Below are 17,133 nucleotides of genomic sequence, written 5' to 3' on the forward strand. Positions count from 1 at the left end.
TATATAAATAAATATAAATGAGCACAGGATGTAATCAACAGCAAATCATCAGCAAATATTTCATTTCCCAAAAGAGAATACATAACACAGGGGTGGTGAGGGGATGGAGAGAGGATGGAGAATAGTTGGGGAGGAGGAGCAGATAGAGAGAGGGTGTAAAGTTGGTGTAAAGGGGGTGGGGAGTGTGTGAAGAGTAGGTGGAGATGAGAACCAGGTTGAGAGGGGGTGGAGAGAGGATGTAGAGTTGGTGTAAAGTTGGTGTAAAGTGGGTGGAGAGTGTGTGAAGGGTAGGTGGAGATGAGGAGAAGGTGGAGAGGGGGTGGAGAGAGGATGGAAAGCTGGTGTAAAGTGCATGGAAAATGTGTGAAGAGTAGGTGGAGATGAGGGAGCAGGTGAAAAACAGGTGGAGAGAGGGTAGAGAGTAGGTGGAGAGGAGAAGCAGGTAGAGAGAGGGTGTAAAGTTGGTGTAAAGTGGGTGGAGAGTGTGTGAAGAGAAAGAGAGGGTGTGGAGAGAGGGTGGACAGTGGGTGTAGAGGGGGGTGGAGAAGGGGTGGAGAGTTGGCAAAGAGAAGGTGAAGAACAGGTGGAGAGAGTGGGTGAAGAGAAGGTGAAGAACAGGTGGAGAGAGGGTGGAGAGTTGGAGAAGAGAAGGTGAAGAACAGGTGGAGAGAGGGTGGAGAGTGTGTGAAGAGAAGGTGAAGAACAGGTGGAGAGAGGGTGGAGAGTGGGTGAAGAGAAGGTAAAGAACAAGTGGAGAGATGGTGGAGAGAGGGTGAAGAGGGGGTGGAGAGCTGGTGGAGATACAGAACAGGTGGAGAGGGGATGAGGAGAGGAGGGAAAGTGGGTGGAGAGCAGGTAGAGAACATGTGGAAAGGGGATGGAGAATATGTATAGATACGGAGCAGGTGGAGAGAGGGTGGAGAGCAGGTAGAGAACGTGTGGAAAGGGGTGGAGAGCAGGTGAAAAGGTAATGAAGAGGCTTACAGTATCTGCTGGAACATCATTAACGTGGCAGATACCACAGATACCTCCGTCAGTAGCCTGTAGATGGAGCTATTTTAGTGGCACATGGAGGAGGAACAGCGCTCTATACAGTCATAATGTTCTGGCTGATGAGTGTGTGTAGATGTACAGTATATTTAAAGGTATAAATAAAGTATGGTGGCGGGTTTGGCGGCTCCACGGTTCAGTCTGACTCACTGAGGAACCGAAGAAACACTGACGCCTCTGTTAGAGTCACGCCATAAAACCTCAATGAGTCAATTAATGCCCCCAGTGTTCCGACTCGAGTTTCTGCTCCACTGGACCACAGCTATGTCCATTCATACACACACACTCATACACACACACACACACTTTCAGTATGCGCGCACAGTCACCAGTTTACAGCACAGACACAGGAGTGTACTAACTGTGTGTGTGTGTGTGTGTGTGTGTGTGTGTGGTGTGTGTGGAATGCAGTGGGCACGCTTTACTCTGAGGGTCTTTACTCTGAGGGAATGTAAACACCAGCAGCATGGCAGACAGCACAGACACACACACACGCACACACAGATACACACACACACCTACTGCCCCTTCACCTCCACCCAAACCCCCTACAGAGCCGGAAAGGGGCGTTCCCTTTAACAGAGAGCCGACCCACCGTCCCACTGAACCTTCCCAGAACCCACTGCTCTCAGCAGAACTGAGATCCTAAACCTACCTCACACATACACACACACACACACACACACACATTCTTAAAGGAGAACTCCGGTGTAAAATAGACTATAGGTGTAGTAAAACATGATAAAAAGTACTTACCTTTGATGAATAGCACACCAATATGAACAGAAAGAATAGTTCCAGTGTTTGTCCAAACACCCTTAGACTGGGTGACATGAGACATAATTTGCCCGATAAATTGTTTTTCCACCGTTATCCAGCTCAAAGTAGCTCCACACCTCCTTGCTAGAATCCCGAGAGCACTGACATTTAAAACGAGGCATTAATAACTTAAACAGTGCACAAGAAGCTTATTAAAACCACTGTTTACATCTCCATAGCTTAGCATAGCACCTCCATAGCGTAGTATAGCGCTTCCATAGCGTAGCGTAGCACCTCTATAGCGTAGTATAGCCCTTCCATAGCGTAGTATAGCGCTTCCATAGCGTAGCGTAGCACCTCTATAGCATAGTATAGCCCTTCCATAGCGTAGCATAGCACCTCCATAGCGTAGCATAGCACCTCCATAGCGTAGTATAGCGCTTCCATAGCGTAGTGTAGCACCTCTATAGCGTAGTATAGCGCTTATATAGCGTAGCATAGCACCTCCATAGCGTAGTATAGCACTTCCATAGCGTAGCATAGCACCTCCATAGCTAGTATAGCGCCTCCATAGCGTAGTATAGCGCTTACATAGCATAGCATAGCACCTCAATAGCGTAGCATAGCGCCTCCATAGCGTAGTATAGCACTTCCATAGCATAGCATAGCACCTCCATAGTGTAGTGTAGCGCCTCCATAGCACAGTATAGCGCTTCCATAGCATAGTATAGCGCTTCCATAGCATAGCATAGCACTTCCATAGCGTAGTGTAGCGCCTCCATAGCGTAGCATAGCACCTCCATAGCGTAGCATAGCACCTCCATAGCGTAGCGCCTCCATAGCGTAGTATAGCGCTTCCATAGCGTAGCATAGCACCTCCATAGCGTAGCGTAGCGCCTCCATAGAGTAGCGTAGCCCCTCCATAGCATAGTGTAGCACCTCCATATCATAGTGTAATGTAGCAGCCGGTGCCAGGAGGCAGGCTGTGTGGAATCTATGTATATATGTCTATGTCATTATCAGTACAGTAATGGCGGTGCACAGAGCTGAAGCTAGCGTTATGGGATGTAAACAGTGGGTTTTAAGTAGCTTCTTGTGCACTTAGTTATTAATTAGTTATTAATGCCTCGTTTTAAATGTCAGGGCTCTCCGAATTCTAGTAAGGAACTGTGGAGCTACTATTCATCAAAGGTTAGTACTTTTTATCATGTTTTACTACAACAAAAGTCCATTTTACACCGGAGATCTCCTTCAAGGCAGCAATGGCTCTTCCTCTCTGTGCTGCAGCAACGATCCCAGCACACACTGATCACAGATCAATACCGATCTCAATAAAAGATCAATTCTGCAGTTTCAGCTGATTTTCCTTTCTCCAGATCCACTGCAGTCTATTGTAATGTATTTAGGTGTGTTTTTCTACAGGATTTAGACATGTCATGGCTTAAAGTGACATTACTGATTACAAACTATTCCATTACTACAGTAGAGTACTGTAACTACTGCAGTACTAACTGTGCACTGTAAAGTAATTACTGTAGTACTAACTGTGCACTGTAAAGTAATTACTGTAGTACTTACTGTGCACTGTAAAGTAATTACTGTAGTACTTACTACGCACTGTAAAAAGTAATTACTGTAGTACTTACTGTGCACTGTAAAGTAATTACTGTAGTACTCACTATGCACTGTGAAATAATTACTGTAGTACTAACTGAGCACAGAACAGTAATTACTGTAGTACTCACTGTGTGGTACAGTATGGTAGTTAAGGCGATACTCACTGTGTGGTACAGTATGGTATTTAAGGCGGTACTCACTGTGTGGTACAGTGAGTGTGTGGTACAGTGTGGTAGTTAAGGCGGTACTCACTGTGTGGTACAGTGAGTGTGTGGTACAGTATGGTAGTTAAGGTGGTACTCACTGTATGGTACAGTGAGTGTGTAGTACAGTATGGTAGTTAAGGCGGTACTCACTGTGTGGTACAGTATGGTAGTTAAGGCGGTACTCACTGTGTGGTACAGTATGGTAGTTAAGGCGGTACTCTCTGTCTGGTACAGTATGGTAGTTGAGGCGGTACTCACTATGTGGTACAGTATGGTAGTTAAGGCGGTACTCTCTGTGTGGTACAGTATGGTTGTTAAGGCGGAACTCACTGTGTAGTAAAGTATGGTAGTTAAGGCGTTACTCACTGTGTGGTACAGTATGGTAGTTAAGGCGGTACTCACTGTGTGGTACAGTATGGTAGTTAAGGCGGTACTCACTGTGTGGTACAGTATGGTAGTTAAGGCGGTACTCTCTGTCTGGTACAGTATGGTAGTTGAGGCGGTACTCACTGTGTGGTACAGTATGGTAGTTAAGGCGGTACTCTCTGTGTGGTACAGTATGGTTGTTAAGGCGGAACTCACTGTGTAGTACAGTATGGTAGTTAAGGCGTTACTCACTGTGTGGTACAGTATGGTAGTTAAGGCGGTACTCACTGTGTGGTACAGTATGGTAGTTAAGGCAGTACTCACTGTGTGGTACAGTATGGTAGTTAAGGCAGTACTCTCTGTGTGGTACAGTATGGTAGTTGAGGCAGTACTCTCTGTGTGGTACAGTATGGTAGTTAAGGCGGTACTCACTGTGTGGTACAGTATGGTAGTTAAGGCGGTACTCACTGTGTGGTACAGTATGGTAGTTAAGGCAGTACTCACTGTGTGGTACAGTATGGTAGTTAAGGCAGTACTCTCTGTGTGGTACAGTATGGTAGTTGAGGCAGTACTCTCTGTGTGGTACAGTATGGTAGTTAAGGCGGTACTCACTGTGTGGTACAGTATGGTAATTAAGGCGGAACTCACTATGTGGTACAGTATGGTAGTTAAGGCGGTACTCACTGTGTGGTACAGTATGGTAGTTAAGGCGGAACTCACTATGTGGTACAGTATGGTAGTTGAGGCAGTACTCTCTGTGTGGTACAGTATGGTAGTTAAGGCGGTACTCACTGTGTGGTACAGTATGGTAATTAAGGCGGAACTCACTATGTGGTACAGTATGGTAGTTAAGGCAGTACTCTCTGTGTGGTACAGTATGGTAGTTAAGGCGGAACTCACTATGTGGTACAGTATGGTTGTTAAGGCGGAACTCACTGTGTAGTACAGTATGGTAGTTAAGGCGTTACTCACTGTGTGGTACAGTATGGTAGTTAAGGCGGTACTCACTGTATGGTACAGTATGGTAATTAAGGCGGTACTCACTGTGTAGGCTGAGGGAGATGTTGATGGTCCGCTCGTCCGTGAAGCTCTTCAGGCCGGGGATTTTGGCGCACTTCAGCTGGGTGCCGGCCGGCGTGTCGCCCACGTGGATCCAGCACACCATTTCCTGGCTGTACAGGAAGTCCATGGCGGTGGTCTGCTTGGTGCTGGTGTAGAGGAAGCTGCTGCTGCTGCCGCTCAGAGACGTGGCCTGGATGTTCTGAGAGTTGGCGATGAGCAGAACCGGGGGGCGATCCACAGGAACTGGAGAACAGCCAACAGGTTCAACAGTCACACTATAGCTCATACTGGTTATACTGGGAGACCAGCTGGTCAGCTAGTTAACCCAACAGACTAATATAAAATGTATATAAAACCACAAATATTTATTTATTTATTAATAATCTTTATTTATATAGATCTTCTCTTTGAAATCTAAAGTCCAGAAAAAAGGTAAATTATTTCCAGTAAAATTCTGATAGACCTAGCTTTAAATGACAATTTAGCCTAAGGTCATATTTAAATTTATTATTTGTTATAAAATTTGTTATTTTGGAATCAAAGGAAATCAAAGGAAATGTTACTCATAATTAATTGAGACTGAACTCCTGCTTCTGTTGGTTGTGATTCTGCAGGTGTGGGATCTAATGAGCCGAGCTGTACTATACTGACTGAACCTATCCTGAGCTGCAGTACTCTGGGATGGGCGGGGCCTCCCGCAGCAGGGGGTGTGGTTACCGTTCTTGGCTTTGCAGGATCGATTATCCGGCTGAGGAAGGTATCCCTCCACACAGGAGCAGGAGTACGACCCGTCCGAGTTCGTACACGTCTGACTGCACGTCCCGTACAGAGTACACTCGTCAAAATCTGATAACACACACACACACAGTCAGTACAGTACATTGTCGCTGTGCAATAAAAAACATGTATCTCCAAAACAGCAATTTTACAAAGAGAGTTTTTTTTTTACTTTTTAAGTCAATATAAAAAGAGTTCATTTTAGGTCATACATTTCTATTTGTCCAAACATAAAGGTCATTCATTGGACAATAAAGACACATTTTTAATTGGAGGGTACTGGTGCAATTATATGGAATACCGATGCAAGTGTATGGAGTACAGGTGTGAAAGTATGGAATACTGGTGTGAAAGAATGGAATGCTGGTGTGAGTATGGAATACAAGTGAGAATGTATGGAATAAAGGTGCTAGTGTATGGAATACCGGTGTAAGTGTATGGACTACTGATGTGACTGTATGGAATATGGGTGTGAGTGTATGGAATTCTGGTGCAAATATACAGAATGCTGGTGGGAGTGTATGGAATACTGGTGCGATTGTATGGAATACTGGTGCAAGTGTATGGAAAACTGGTGCAAACATATGGAAAACTGGAGCAAGTATATAGAATAATGGTCTTAGTATGGGAAACTAGTGAGAGTGTATGGAATACTGGTGTGTGTAAATGGAATACTGGTGTGAGTGTATGGAATACTAGTGAGAGTGTATGGAATAGTGGTGGGTGTTAATGGAATACTGGTGTGAGTGTATGGAATACTAGTGAGAGTGTATAGAATACTGGTGGGTGTTAATGGAATACTGGTGTGAGTGTATGGAATACTAGTGCAAGTGTATGGAATAAAGGTGTGAGAATGGAATACTGGTGCAAGTGTATGGAATACTAGTATGATTGTATAGAATACTAGTGTGATTGCATGGAATACTAGTGCCAGTTTATGGAATCCTGAGTGTATGGAATACATGTGAGAGTGTATGGAATACTAGTGTGAGTGTATGGAATACCGGTGTAAGTGTATGGAATACGGGTACAAGAGTATGGAATACTGATTTGATTGGTGTAAGTGTATGCAATACTGGTGCGAGTGTATGGTATACTGGTGTGAGTGTATGGAATACTGGTGCGAGTGTATGGAATACTGGTGTGAGTGTATAGAATACTGGTGCGAGTGTATGGAATGCTGGTGTGAGAGTATGGAATACTGGTGCAAGTGTATGGAATACTGGTGCGAGTGTATGGAATACTGGTGTGAGTGTATGGAATACTGGTGCGAGTGTATGGAATACTGGTGCGAGTGTATAGAATACTGGTGCGAGTGTATGGAATACTGGTGTGAGTGTATGGAATCATGGTGCGAGTGTATGGTATACTGGTGTGTGAGTACGGAATACTGGTGTGAGTGTATGGAATACTGGTGCGAGTGTATGGAATCGTGGTATGAGTGTATGGAATACTACTGAGAGTTAGAATACTGGTGCAAGTGTACAGAATGCTGGTGGTGAAAGACAGACCTTTACAGGTTTTTCCGTCTGGGCCAATTTCGTAGCCGGTCCGGCAGTAGCACAGCGGTCCGGTCCGGGTGAGGGCGCACTTGTCGGTGCAGCCGGCGAGAGTGCAGTTGGAGATGAGCTCTGGAATAATAGAACAGCCAGATTAATATAGAATTTCTATGACTGCATGAATTTAAGTGTGTGTGTGTGTGTGTGTGCGTGTGTGTACCTCTGCAGTGTGCCCCCTCGTCTCCGCCGTCCGGGCAGTCGGGCGCTCCGTTGCACAGTTTGCTCATGTGGACGCAGAGGTCGGTTCCCTGGCACTGGTGCTCGTTGGGTGGGCATTGTGGGACGTGGCTGTGCGGACCTGAGGGACAGAGCAGAACCCATCAGATACACATATCAGACACACTGTAAATCATCCAGCGAATGAATTGCACTTTATACTTATTTGAAAATAAATTATTTTTGCAACATCTAATTTATATTCATAGATAATAATACATATATCTTTCTGACAACAGTTACCATAACAAGACATTATACAGTAGTATTGTCATCCTTGCTAATCATTGCTCTCATCACTGACATCACTGACGGAGGTGAAAGCTGAAGTCAGTAAAGCTGCAGTGGTTACATGCTAAATCTGAACAGAAGTCTTAACACAAAGAAAGACCCAGAGCCACAACCAACACAGCACAAAACACTGCCAAAACATGCTTTCAAAATAAAAGTTTCTTTAAACAGTTCCTGTTTTTATGTGGTATCATTTTTTGGTGGGACAAATCTACCTGTTCATGATATTGTCTGTGAGATAGTGTAAATTGGTGTGTGAGTAGGTGTGTGAAACTGTGTGGACAGTGTAAATCGCTGTGAGAGACAGTGTGTGAGTAGGTGTGTGAAACTGTGTGGACAATGTAAATGGGTGTGTGAGAGGGTGTGTGAGACAGTGTGTGAAAATGTGTGGACAGTGTAAATTGGTGTGTGAGACAGTGTGTGAAAATGTGTGGACAGTGTAAATCGGTGTGTGAGACAGTGTCTGAGACAATGTGCATCATTGTGTGAGCAGGTGTGAAACTGTGTGGAAAGGGTGAATCAGTGTGTGAGAGTAGGTGTGTGAGACTGTGTGAGACGGTGTGTGAAAATAGTGTGTGAGGATGTGGGTCAGTGTTTGAAATGGTGAGTGAGATGGTGTGTGTGATCCTGCGTGAGACGGTATGTGAGACAGTGTGTGACATGTTGTGTGAGATAGTGTGAGATGGTTTGAGACTATGTTACAGTGTGTGAGAAAGTGTGAGACAGTGTTTGAGACAGTGTGTGAGACAGTGTGTGAGACAGTGTGTGAGACAGTGTTTGAGACAGTGTGTGAGACAGTGTTTGAGACAGTGTGTAAGATAGTGTTTGAGACAGTGTGTAAGACAGTGTTTGAGACAGTGTGTAAGACAGTGTGAGATGGTGTGAGACTATGTGACAGTGTGTAAGACAGTGTGAGATGGTGTGAGACTATGTGACAGTGTGTAAGACAGTGTGTAAGACAGTGTGAGATGGTGTAAGACTATGTGACAGTGTTTGAGACACTGTGTAAGACAGTGTGAGATGGTGTGTGAGACAGTGTGAGATGGTGTGAGACTATGTGACAGTGTGTAAGACAGTGTTTGAGACAGTGCGAAAGACAGTGTGAGATGGTGTGTGAGACAGTGTGAGATGGTGTGAGACTATGTGACAGTGTGTACGACAGAGTGAGATGGTGTGTGAGACTGTTTGAGACAGTGTGAGACGGTATGTGAGACAGTGTGAGTCAGTGTGTGAGACTATGTGACAGTGTGTAAATCAGTGTAAGACTGTGTGTGAAACAGTGTGAGATGGTGTGAGACAGTGTGAGACATTGTGTGAAACTGTGAGATGGTGTGAGACTATGTAACAGTGTGTGACAAGTGTGAGAAAGTGTGAGACAGTGTGTGAGAGTGTGATGGAGCAGTGGGTTCAGGGTTTCTGTCTGACGCAGTGCTGAACTAAGGGTCTTTTCTTCTTCAGCTCGACCCGAAAACCACACTGTTACTCTTGGCTCTCTCTCTCTCTCCCTCTTACACACACACACACACACACACAATCACACAAACACTCTCTCTCACAAACACACACACACACACACCTGATGACCTAATTTTGAGTAATATATGGAGAAGAAAAAGAGACGAGAGAAGCAGAAAAAGAAATAAAAATACAGAAAAAAGATAATACCATCAGAGACAGAGCGAGAGGGAGAGATAGAGACAGAGAGAGAGAGAGAGACCAAGAGAGGGAATAAATAGGCAAGTGTTAGGAGGAAGAGTCGGCTGGTTGGCACTGTGAGAGTGAAAAATCTGGGCTTTTTTAAAACTTGGAATAAAGGAAGTGCTAAAGCAGAACTTTTCACTGTTTACTCTAACAGAACCCATAGAAACCAGAGAACCCAGAACTGAGGCCTGAACACACACTGAGGCCTGGGGCCAGAACTGAGGCCTAAACACACACAACACACACAGCAACAACATTTTAAATACAGGTCCAATCGTCAATCATTGGGGTCCAAGCACTATTAGACATATAAACCCTAGTTCTATCAGCCTACTCTGAAAATAAATCTGAAATAATGCTTCTGAGAGTAAACACCACCATGACCTTTACACAGTCTTTACACAACGGCCTGAGCTGGGATTTGAACCTAGAGCTTTAGCACTAGTGCTCTCTGTAGCACTGTTAGCACAGCTAGCACCTTCTGAGGACGGGACTACAACTACAACTGTCTAACCCCCAAATTTCTCTCACTGATTCTGGAGTACATATAGTATCTTTACTCAGATTTTCCCAAAACCCACTAGTGGTGCTGATTTCTGAGGAACCCATGCTTCAGGAGATACAGCTCAAAACACAACACCTCACTCAAAAGCAGCACCAGGCTGAGCGTTCTGAGGGAAACTACACCTACACTCTAAATGTGGAGTTCTGGTGTGAGCTCCTCATATCGCTTTAGTGGAGAAATAAAATAACCCACATACCCTCGATTCTGGACCAAATATGGTCCACTACTGGCCCAACACTGTCACAGCGGTACCAGCGCACTGAATTTCTATTTTGGGCCGAAACTCCAGCACCCAGATTCAGACAAAGTCACTGCCATCGTTCCCTGGTGGTAAATGGGCCAGATGAAGGTGTAAGAGTGGGTCAGAACTGGGACATAATGACTCATCTGATTTCTGAGAAGAGCAATTCCATTATAAGAACACTGTGGTTCTGCTGGAAATTTTAATTTGGAATAAGCCGATATAGTGCTGCTTAAAAATTTGTGAACCCATTAGAATTGCAAATATTTCTGCATAAGTAGGACCTAAAACGTTGTTACACAAGTCCTAAAAGTAGATAAAGAGAACCCAGTTAAAGCAGAAGCATTTCTGAGTGGAGAAAATATAAAATATTGTGTTTAATGGCGTCAGTGTACTGAATCATCGACCATCCTTGCTAAGCCTGATATATTCATTCTAAAAACTGGGGTGTCGGGTCGCTTTTCGCAGGAGTTCTTCTGGCCACGTCACGCATCTTTACATATTTACGTTGCATGTACAGCCTCTGAAAGAGGATCCGGCTCAGTTTTATGGAACGCGAGCAGCTGGTGGAGCATTGGAGACTTTAGAAGGGTAAATCTCAGAGCTCAGTAGCTCAAGCACCCATAGTAAAAACAAAGTGTGTAGTTGAAGTGAAGATTCTAACTGTGCACTCTCTCTCTGTCTCTGATTGAACATAACCTGCAATCGGATTCATCTGCTCTGAAAGGAGACCGCATCACACCCGCCCAGTTTGAAATGATTCTTCCGCATACTCGGAAGCAGTTACCCATTCTCACCAGAGAGGGCCCTAAATTGCTGCTCATCTAGAGTTTGCTAAGGTTATAATGGACAAGCAAAAAGGCTATTAGAATAATATTAACTTGTCAGTTAGAACCATTTGCTTTAAATAAAGGGGATTATGTTTGGAGAAAGGAAAGCACTGCATTCCAGCATAATAACCTTATCCCATCTGTAAAGGGATAATGTAATTCTGGCCTATATAGCTGCTTCTGGGCCAGGGCGGTTTGTTATCATTGATGGAACCATGAATTCTGAATTATGTCATATAATTCTAAAGGAAAACATCAGGACATCTTTCCTTGATCTGAATCTCAACAGGTGGGTCATGCAGCAGGACAACGACCCTAAGCACACAAGCTGTTCTAGCAAAGAACGGTTCAAGAAAAATATAGTTAATGTTTTAGAATGGAATATCCAAGCCAAGGTCTGGATGATTGGATAATTTTTCTCAATAAATAAATGACCAAGTATAATCTTTTTGTCCAATTTGTTTAACTGGGTTCTCTTTATCTACTTTTAGGAAAATCTAATGATGTTTTAATTCATATTCATGCAGACATACAGAAACCTCAAAAGGGTTCACAAACTTCCAACCACCACTGTATATTGATGCAAGGTATCAAGCATATTGGTGAACAGCAGCTGTTTACAGACAGACTGCATCGTGAATCCTCTCAAACACGCTTTGGTTCCACGTTCCAAGCGTAAACAGCACAGAGATCTGATGAGTCACGAGCTCTTCAGCACCAGAGCCGGTCCCTGGTGGGCTGTAATGACTGTTTAGGTCAGAACAACACGGGCTTGTGTGTAAACAGAACCAACAGTACCAAACACGTTCGAGCCAAATTCTTAAAAAAAAAAAAAGCCAAACACAATATAGAACCGCCCCTTCACCCACAGCCTGTCACCCCCTCCATACATACACACACACTCCAGATGAAGTACATGTGGAGATGATACAGACCTGCTGTGGTCCATTTGAGTGTTGGCCAAAATCTGCTCATGTTAAGAGCCTGATATGCAAAAATATATAATAAATATAGCCGCAAGCGGCAATCATCGGGTTCAAGCACCAACTTGCACAATGGTGCCTACTGGAGCATTGAATGGTGATGTGTAAGAAGGTCTAATATGATTGGAGATGCCCTGTCACATTTAGAAATTATCAAGTTTTTCACCTGTTATTAATGTTGAGCAGAGGCCTTTCAACCTGATCAGTGCTTAAATTCACATGTAAATCTAGTGAACTTTGTAGGATATTCATTAAGTGAGTTAGAACTAGTCAAAAGGTGTCTACATGTTATTGGTATTGATCAGGTGGCTTCAACCAGAATGTTCACAAAGTGGTATTCAGATTGACCTTTGAACCTTTGCAGAACAAGCTGAAATGTTTGACCAAACAAGTTTAACTTAACACAAAGGAGTGAATGTTCTGATATGACATGTAATTACGAAGTTATTATAAATCTAGTTCTGAATTAAATGGCGCTTCATCAAGCACCAACTAGCACAATGGTGCCTACTAGAGCATAGGATGGTGATGTGTAAGAAGGTCTAACACAATTGGAGACATTCTGTCACATTTAAAATGATCAAAAGTCTTTCACCTGTTATTAATGTTGAGAAGAGGCACAAAGGAGTGAATGTTCTGATATGACATGTAATGTCAAGTTATTCTTAATCTAGTTCTGTATTAAATGGCGCTTCATCAGAGTGATATTGTACAGAGGTCTTTAACATTGTGAGATTACAGCAAATACTGCAGAGTTACAGCAATTTAGGTTAGAAATTCCAAGGACGCACAGATTGCTTGATGCCTGGAGAGTATTGTATGTGAAATTTTCACAAATGTTTTTAATGAACATTTACCTAGAGACTCTACAGTGTGCAGCAAGACTGAAATGGAGGTGATAGGCCAAATATCCAGAGAGTAGTTTCAATATAGGTATTTTCAAACAATTAGCAATTATGAATGAACAAAGCACTTTTTAAACATAGTTGTATTGAGAAATTTGTCAGAGCCACTGTACTAAATATGGCAAAAACAATTAGATGTCAAAATAGTACAGCATGATTGACATATACTCGTTTTTTTGGAACAGCGCCCCCCAGTGGGCGGATTGTTTCAGCACTTTGCAGGTCACTACAGTGTCTCCACCTGAACATAACTGCCAAATATCATCCAGATTGGGCAACATTCAGCCTGCCAAAATGTCTGCTGAATGCTGATTGGCTGATGGTGTTCAGCCATGTTGATTGATTAAGTTGCCCTTTGAACATCCTTTAGAGGCGGTATGATAGATTCTGCATGCAAAGTTTCAACTTGCTAGGTTGCACGGTTGCTGAGAAACAGTGCTCCAAATTTACCTCTTGAAGTGAATGGGGCATATATCCGGAAGGACTAATTTGCATATGGCGGCCATATTGTTTACATATTTCAACTTTTTCTTAAGGAATATTGAAGCGCATGCTCTCACGAGTGTTTTGATACCAAACATGCCAGGATTGGTCAAAATTCCTAGGACTAGTTTGCAAAAGTAGGTTTTGCATATTATGCAAATTAGCACAAAATCTATATAGACGGAAGTGCATGGTCCAAATTGGAAAGTTGTTGGTATTGACCCAAGGAATCCATCAAAAAAAGAATTTTGAATGTAGGTCTTATGGTTTTTGAGTTATTGAGAAAATTGTGAAAAATGAATTTCCTTGTTTATAGCGCCACCACTTGACCAATCGGTGCCATTTTTGTTGTCCACCGAGATGCACTGATCCTACATCTACCTACCAAGTTTCATTTCTCTATGACTTACGGTTTAGGCTGCACAACTGTTTTTACAGGAGAAAAAGAATAATAATAATAATAAATATAGCCGCAAGCGGCGATTTACGGGGTTCGAGCGTTACAGGCAAAGAGACCCCTGGAGGCCAGTTAGGCTTAAAACATGTTGCCGGTTGACCGGCATCGCCAAACTGGATGAGGATGACCAGCATGACCGTGAAGACCAAGCTAGATTACCAGCATGACTAATCTGGATGACAAACTTGTTGACCATATTGACCAAGCTGGAGGACCATAATGACCAAACTGGATGACCAGCATGGCAAAGGTGGTTGGCCAGTATGACCAAGCTGGAAGACCACCATTACTATGAGGACAAAGCTGAATGACCAGCAGGACCATAATGACCAATGTGAATGGCCAGCATGACCAAGCTGGATGGCCAGCATAACCAAGCTGGGTGACCAGCGTGACCATAAAGACCATAATGGCAATGCTAGATGAGTGGTGTGAGTAAACTAGTTGAAAAGCATTGATAAATTGAGCTGTAGTGTTCATCAGGTTTTATGTGGTGTCTTACTGCACTCTAGTGGGCATTTGGTGAAACAAATTCAGTTCTTAAATTGAAAAAACACAAGGCATAAAAAGGGCATATAAATAACCCGTATATAGTATATAAGTTTTGACCTGATTAACATTCCGCCTGTTAAAAGCTTGCTGGAATGTGATTGGCTAATAGTGACCACAAAAGTGTCCATATCAAATTTTCATTTGGTGTACCATTAGTGCATGGGCCATAGATGATAATTGGCTAGGATGACCTTGATAGCTTGTATGGTTCTAGAGAAACAGCTATCGAGCATTGGCCCCGCCCCCTGGGGGTGTATGTCTACTTAAACTGACAGGGTATCTGAGAATCATGTAATGATCAAAGGACTGAAGTGGTATTAGTGTCAGGTTAAGCATTCAAAAGTTATAAGTGTTAAAGACATTTTACTGCACCATGGTAGAACTCATTTGCATATGGCGGCCATATTTTTTATAAATGTAAAGATTTTTTTAATAATTATTGAGGAGTAAGCTCTGCTGAACTGTTTGACACCAAACATGTCATGATTGGTCAAGGATCCAAGGACAAGATCTCAAAAGTAGGTTTTGCATATTATGCAAATTAAAAAAAAAATTAAGTGGGTGCAGCATAAACAAGAATGACCCAGGCGGCTGACTAGCATGACCAAGAAGGATAAAGATCTTCAATTAAGCAAGACAAGGAAGATTGAATAAGTTCAGTAGAGCTTTAATTTAGAATAATTCAACTGTAACTGTTTCACCAAATGACCACCAGAGCGCAGCAAGAGACCACATATAACCTGGTGGAAATCTATCACTCTATCAGAAAGACAGAACATTCCCTATCAGTGTGTTTCTACTTATTAAAAAGAGAAAAAAAGTCCGATTGGGCTCCAAATTGGTACTCATGATCAAGTGGTCTGTATATACATGTATGTAAATTTGTGTGTTGATAGGGTCAAAGGTTCCTGACTTCTGACCATTTAGGTTTGAAAAAAGCGATAATACAGGCTTATGGCCTACAAAATGGCTGTTGCTCTTTGGCCATATTAGAGGCAAAAAATATCTGATTTGGCTCAAAATTTGCAATCAAGATCACAATATCAGTCTATATATGTATGTCAATTTCTATGTCAATAGGGTCAAAGGTTCCTGACTTCTGTCCATTTAGATTTGAAAAAAGCGATAATACAGGCTTGAGGCCTACAAAATCGCTGTAGTTTTCCAGCCGTTGTAGAGGCAAAACATGTCCGATTTGGCTGAAAATTTGAAATCAATATCAGATTATCAGTCTATATATGTGTATAAATTTGTGTGTTGATAGGGTGAAAGGTTCCTGTCTTCTGTCCATTTAGGTTGGAAAATAGCGATAAATAGAATAAATTGAAAATAGTTATTTTTTCACTGTAGAGCCTACTGAAGAGTTATTTGGCTCATACTTGGCACATGTACTTCAAATGTCATTGTTAATTAGTAGCTTCAATAGTTTTGGCATATTTTAAACTTTGACAGAGTTTTGGCCAAATAACTCTGAAAAGGCTTTCACGTACATGTTTGATCAAGGTTTATGGGCCTCAAATAGTTAAAATGTCAAGATTTTTTTGATAATTATTTACCTACAGGGTCTCAAGATTGCATCAAGACCAAATTTGTTTTGATTGATTAAGGACTTAAAGAAAAGTTCGAAAAGAGCAATTTTTACTCTTTTGGCCACTGATGAAAATCTTTGCATTTTTGGTAAACACATGTAATTACAAAGTTGTAAAGGCTACAGCAAAGTATACAACTACAAAAGAATAACAAGCCTAGGCCACTTGTACCTTTAGATATAACTGATTTTCTGCTATAGCGCCCCCTTGAGGCCAATCAATGCCATATTTTAATGGATGATAGAAGGCCCTGAGATACATATAGGGTATAAGTATCGTCCTGATTGGTCATTGTTTAGCCTGTCAAAAGCTTGCTGGAATTTGATTGGCTAATAACGATCGCAAAAATTTGCATATCAAATTTTCCTTATGTAAAACATTAGGACATAGGCCATAGATGATACATGCCAAAGGAGAGCTTCATAGCATGTACGGTTCCTGAGAAACAGATTTTTAGCTTTGGCTCCGCCCCCTGGGGGCGTATGTCTACACAGATTGACGGACTACCTCAGAATCATGTTGGCATCAAAGTTGTAAAGTGGCATTAGTGTAGGTTTAAGCATTCAAAAGTTACAGCTGTTAGAGTAAATTTGGGTGTGCCACGGTAAGATAAATTTGCATATGGCGGCCATATTGTTTAAAAATTTCTCAATTTTTTCGATAATTATTGAGGTTGGGACTCTGCTGAGTTGTTTGACACCAAATATGACAGGATTGGTCAATGACCCTAGGACAAGTTCTCAAAAGTAGGTTTTGCATATTATGCTAAATAGCAAAAAATCTAAGTGGGCGGAGCTTAGTGGTTCTATTGACCTTTTTGATTTGCCATTAACCAAAGAATCATATAATGCAAGAATTTTTGCTCTAGCTATCAGGGCGTAGGAGTTACGAGGCCAAACGCGTTGACCTTCGCCATAGCGCCCC

The 17,133-nt window shown here is 42.5% G+C and overlaps 1 protein-coding gene across 5 annotated transcripts in view; it reads right to left on the reverse strand.

Annotated features, from left to right (window-relative positions):
* Positions 1-17,133, reverse strand: part of lrp1aa (low density lipoprotein receptor-related protein 1Aa) — a 187,080-nt gene that overhangs the window by 126,520 nt on the left and 43,427 nt on the right. For all 5 annotated transcript variants that reach the window (XM_049471909.1, XM_049471912.1, XM_049471910.1 and 2 more), the window contains exons 3-6: positions 7,557-7,694; positions 7,349-7,468; positions 5,778-5,906; positions 5,043-5,303 (exon numbers count right to left, since the gene is read on the reverse strand). In XM_049471909.1, coding sequence (XP_049327866.1) covers positions 5,043-5,303; positions 5,778-5,906; positions 7,349-7,468; positions 7,557-7,694 — 648 coding nt within the window. The remainder of the gene's footprint in view (positions 1-5,042; positions 5,304-5,777; positions 5,907-7,348; positions 7,469-7,556; positions 7,695-17,133) is intronic.

This window comes from Astyanax mexicanus, chromosome 24, assembly GCF_023375975.1.
Source record: "Astyanax mexicanus isolate ESR-SI-001 chromosome 24, AstMex3_surface, whole genome shotgun sequence".
Taxonomy (NCBI): Eukaryota; Metazoa; Chordata; class Actinopteri; order Characiformes; family Acestrorhamphidae; genus Astyanax; species Astyanax mexicanus.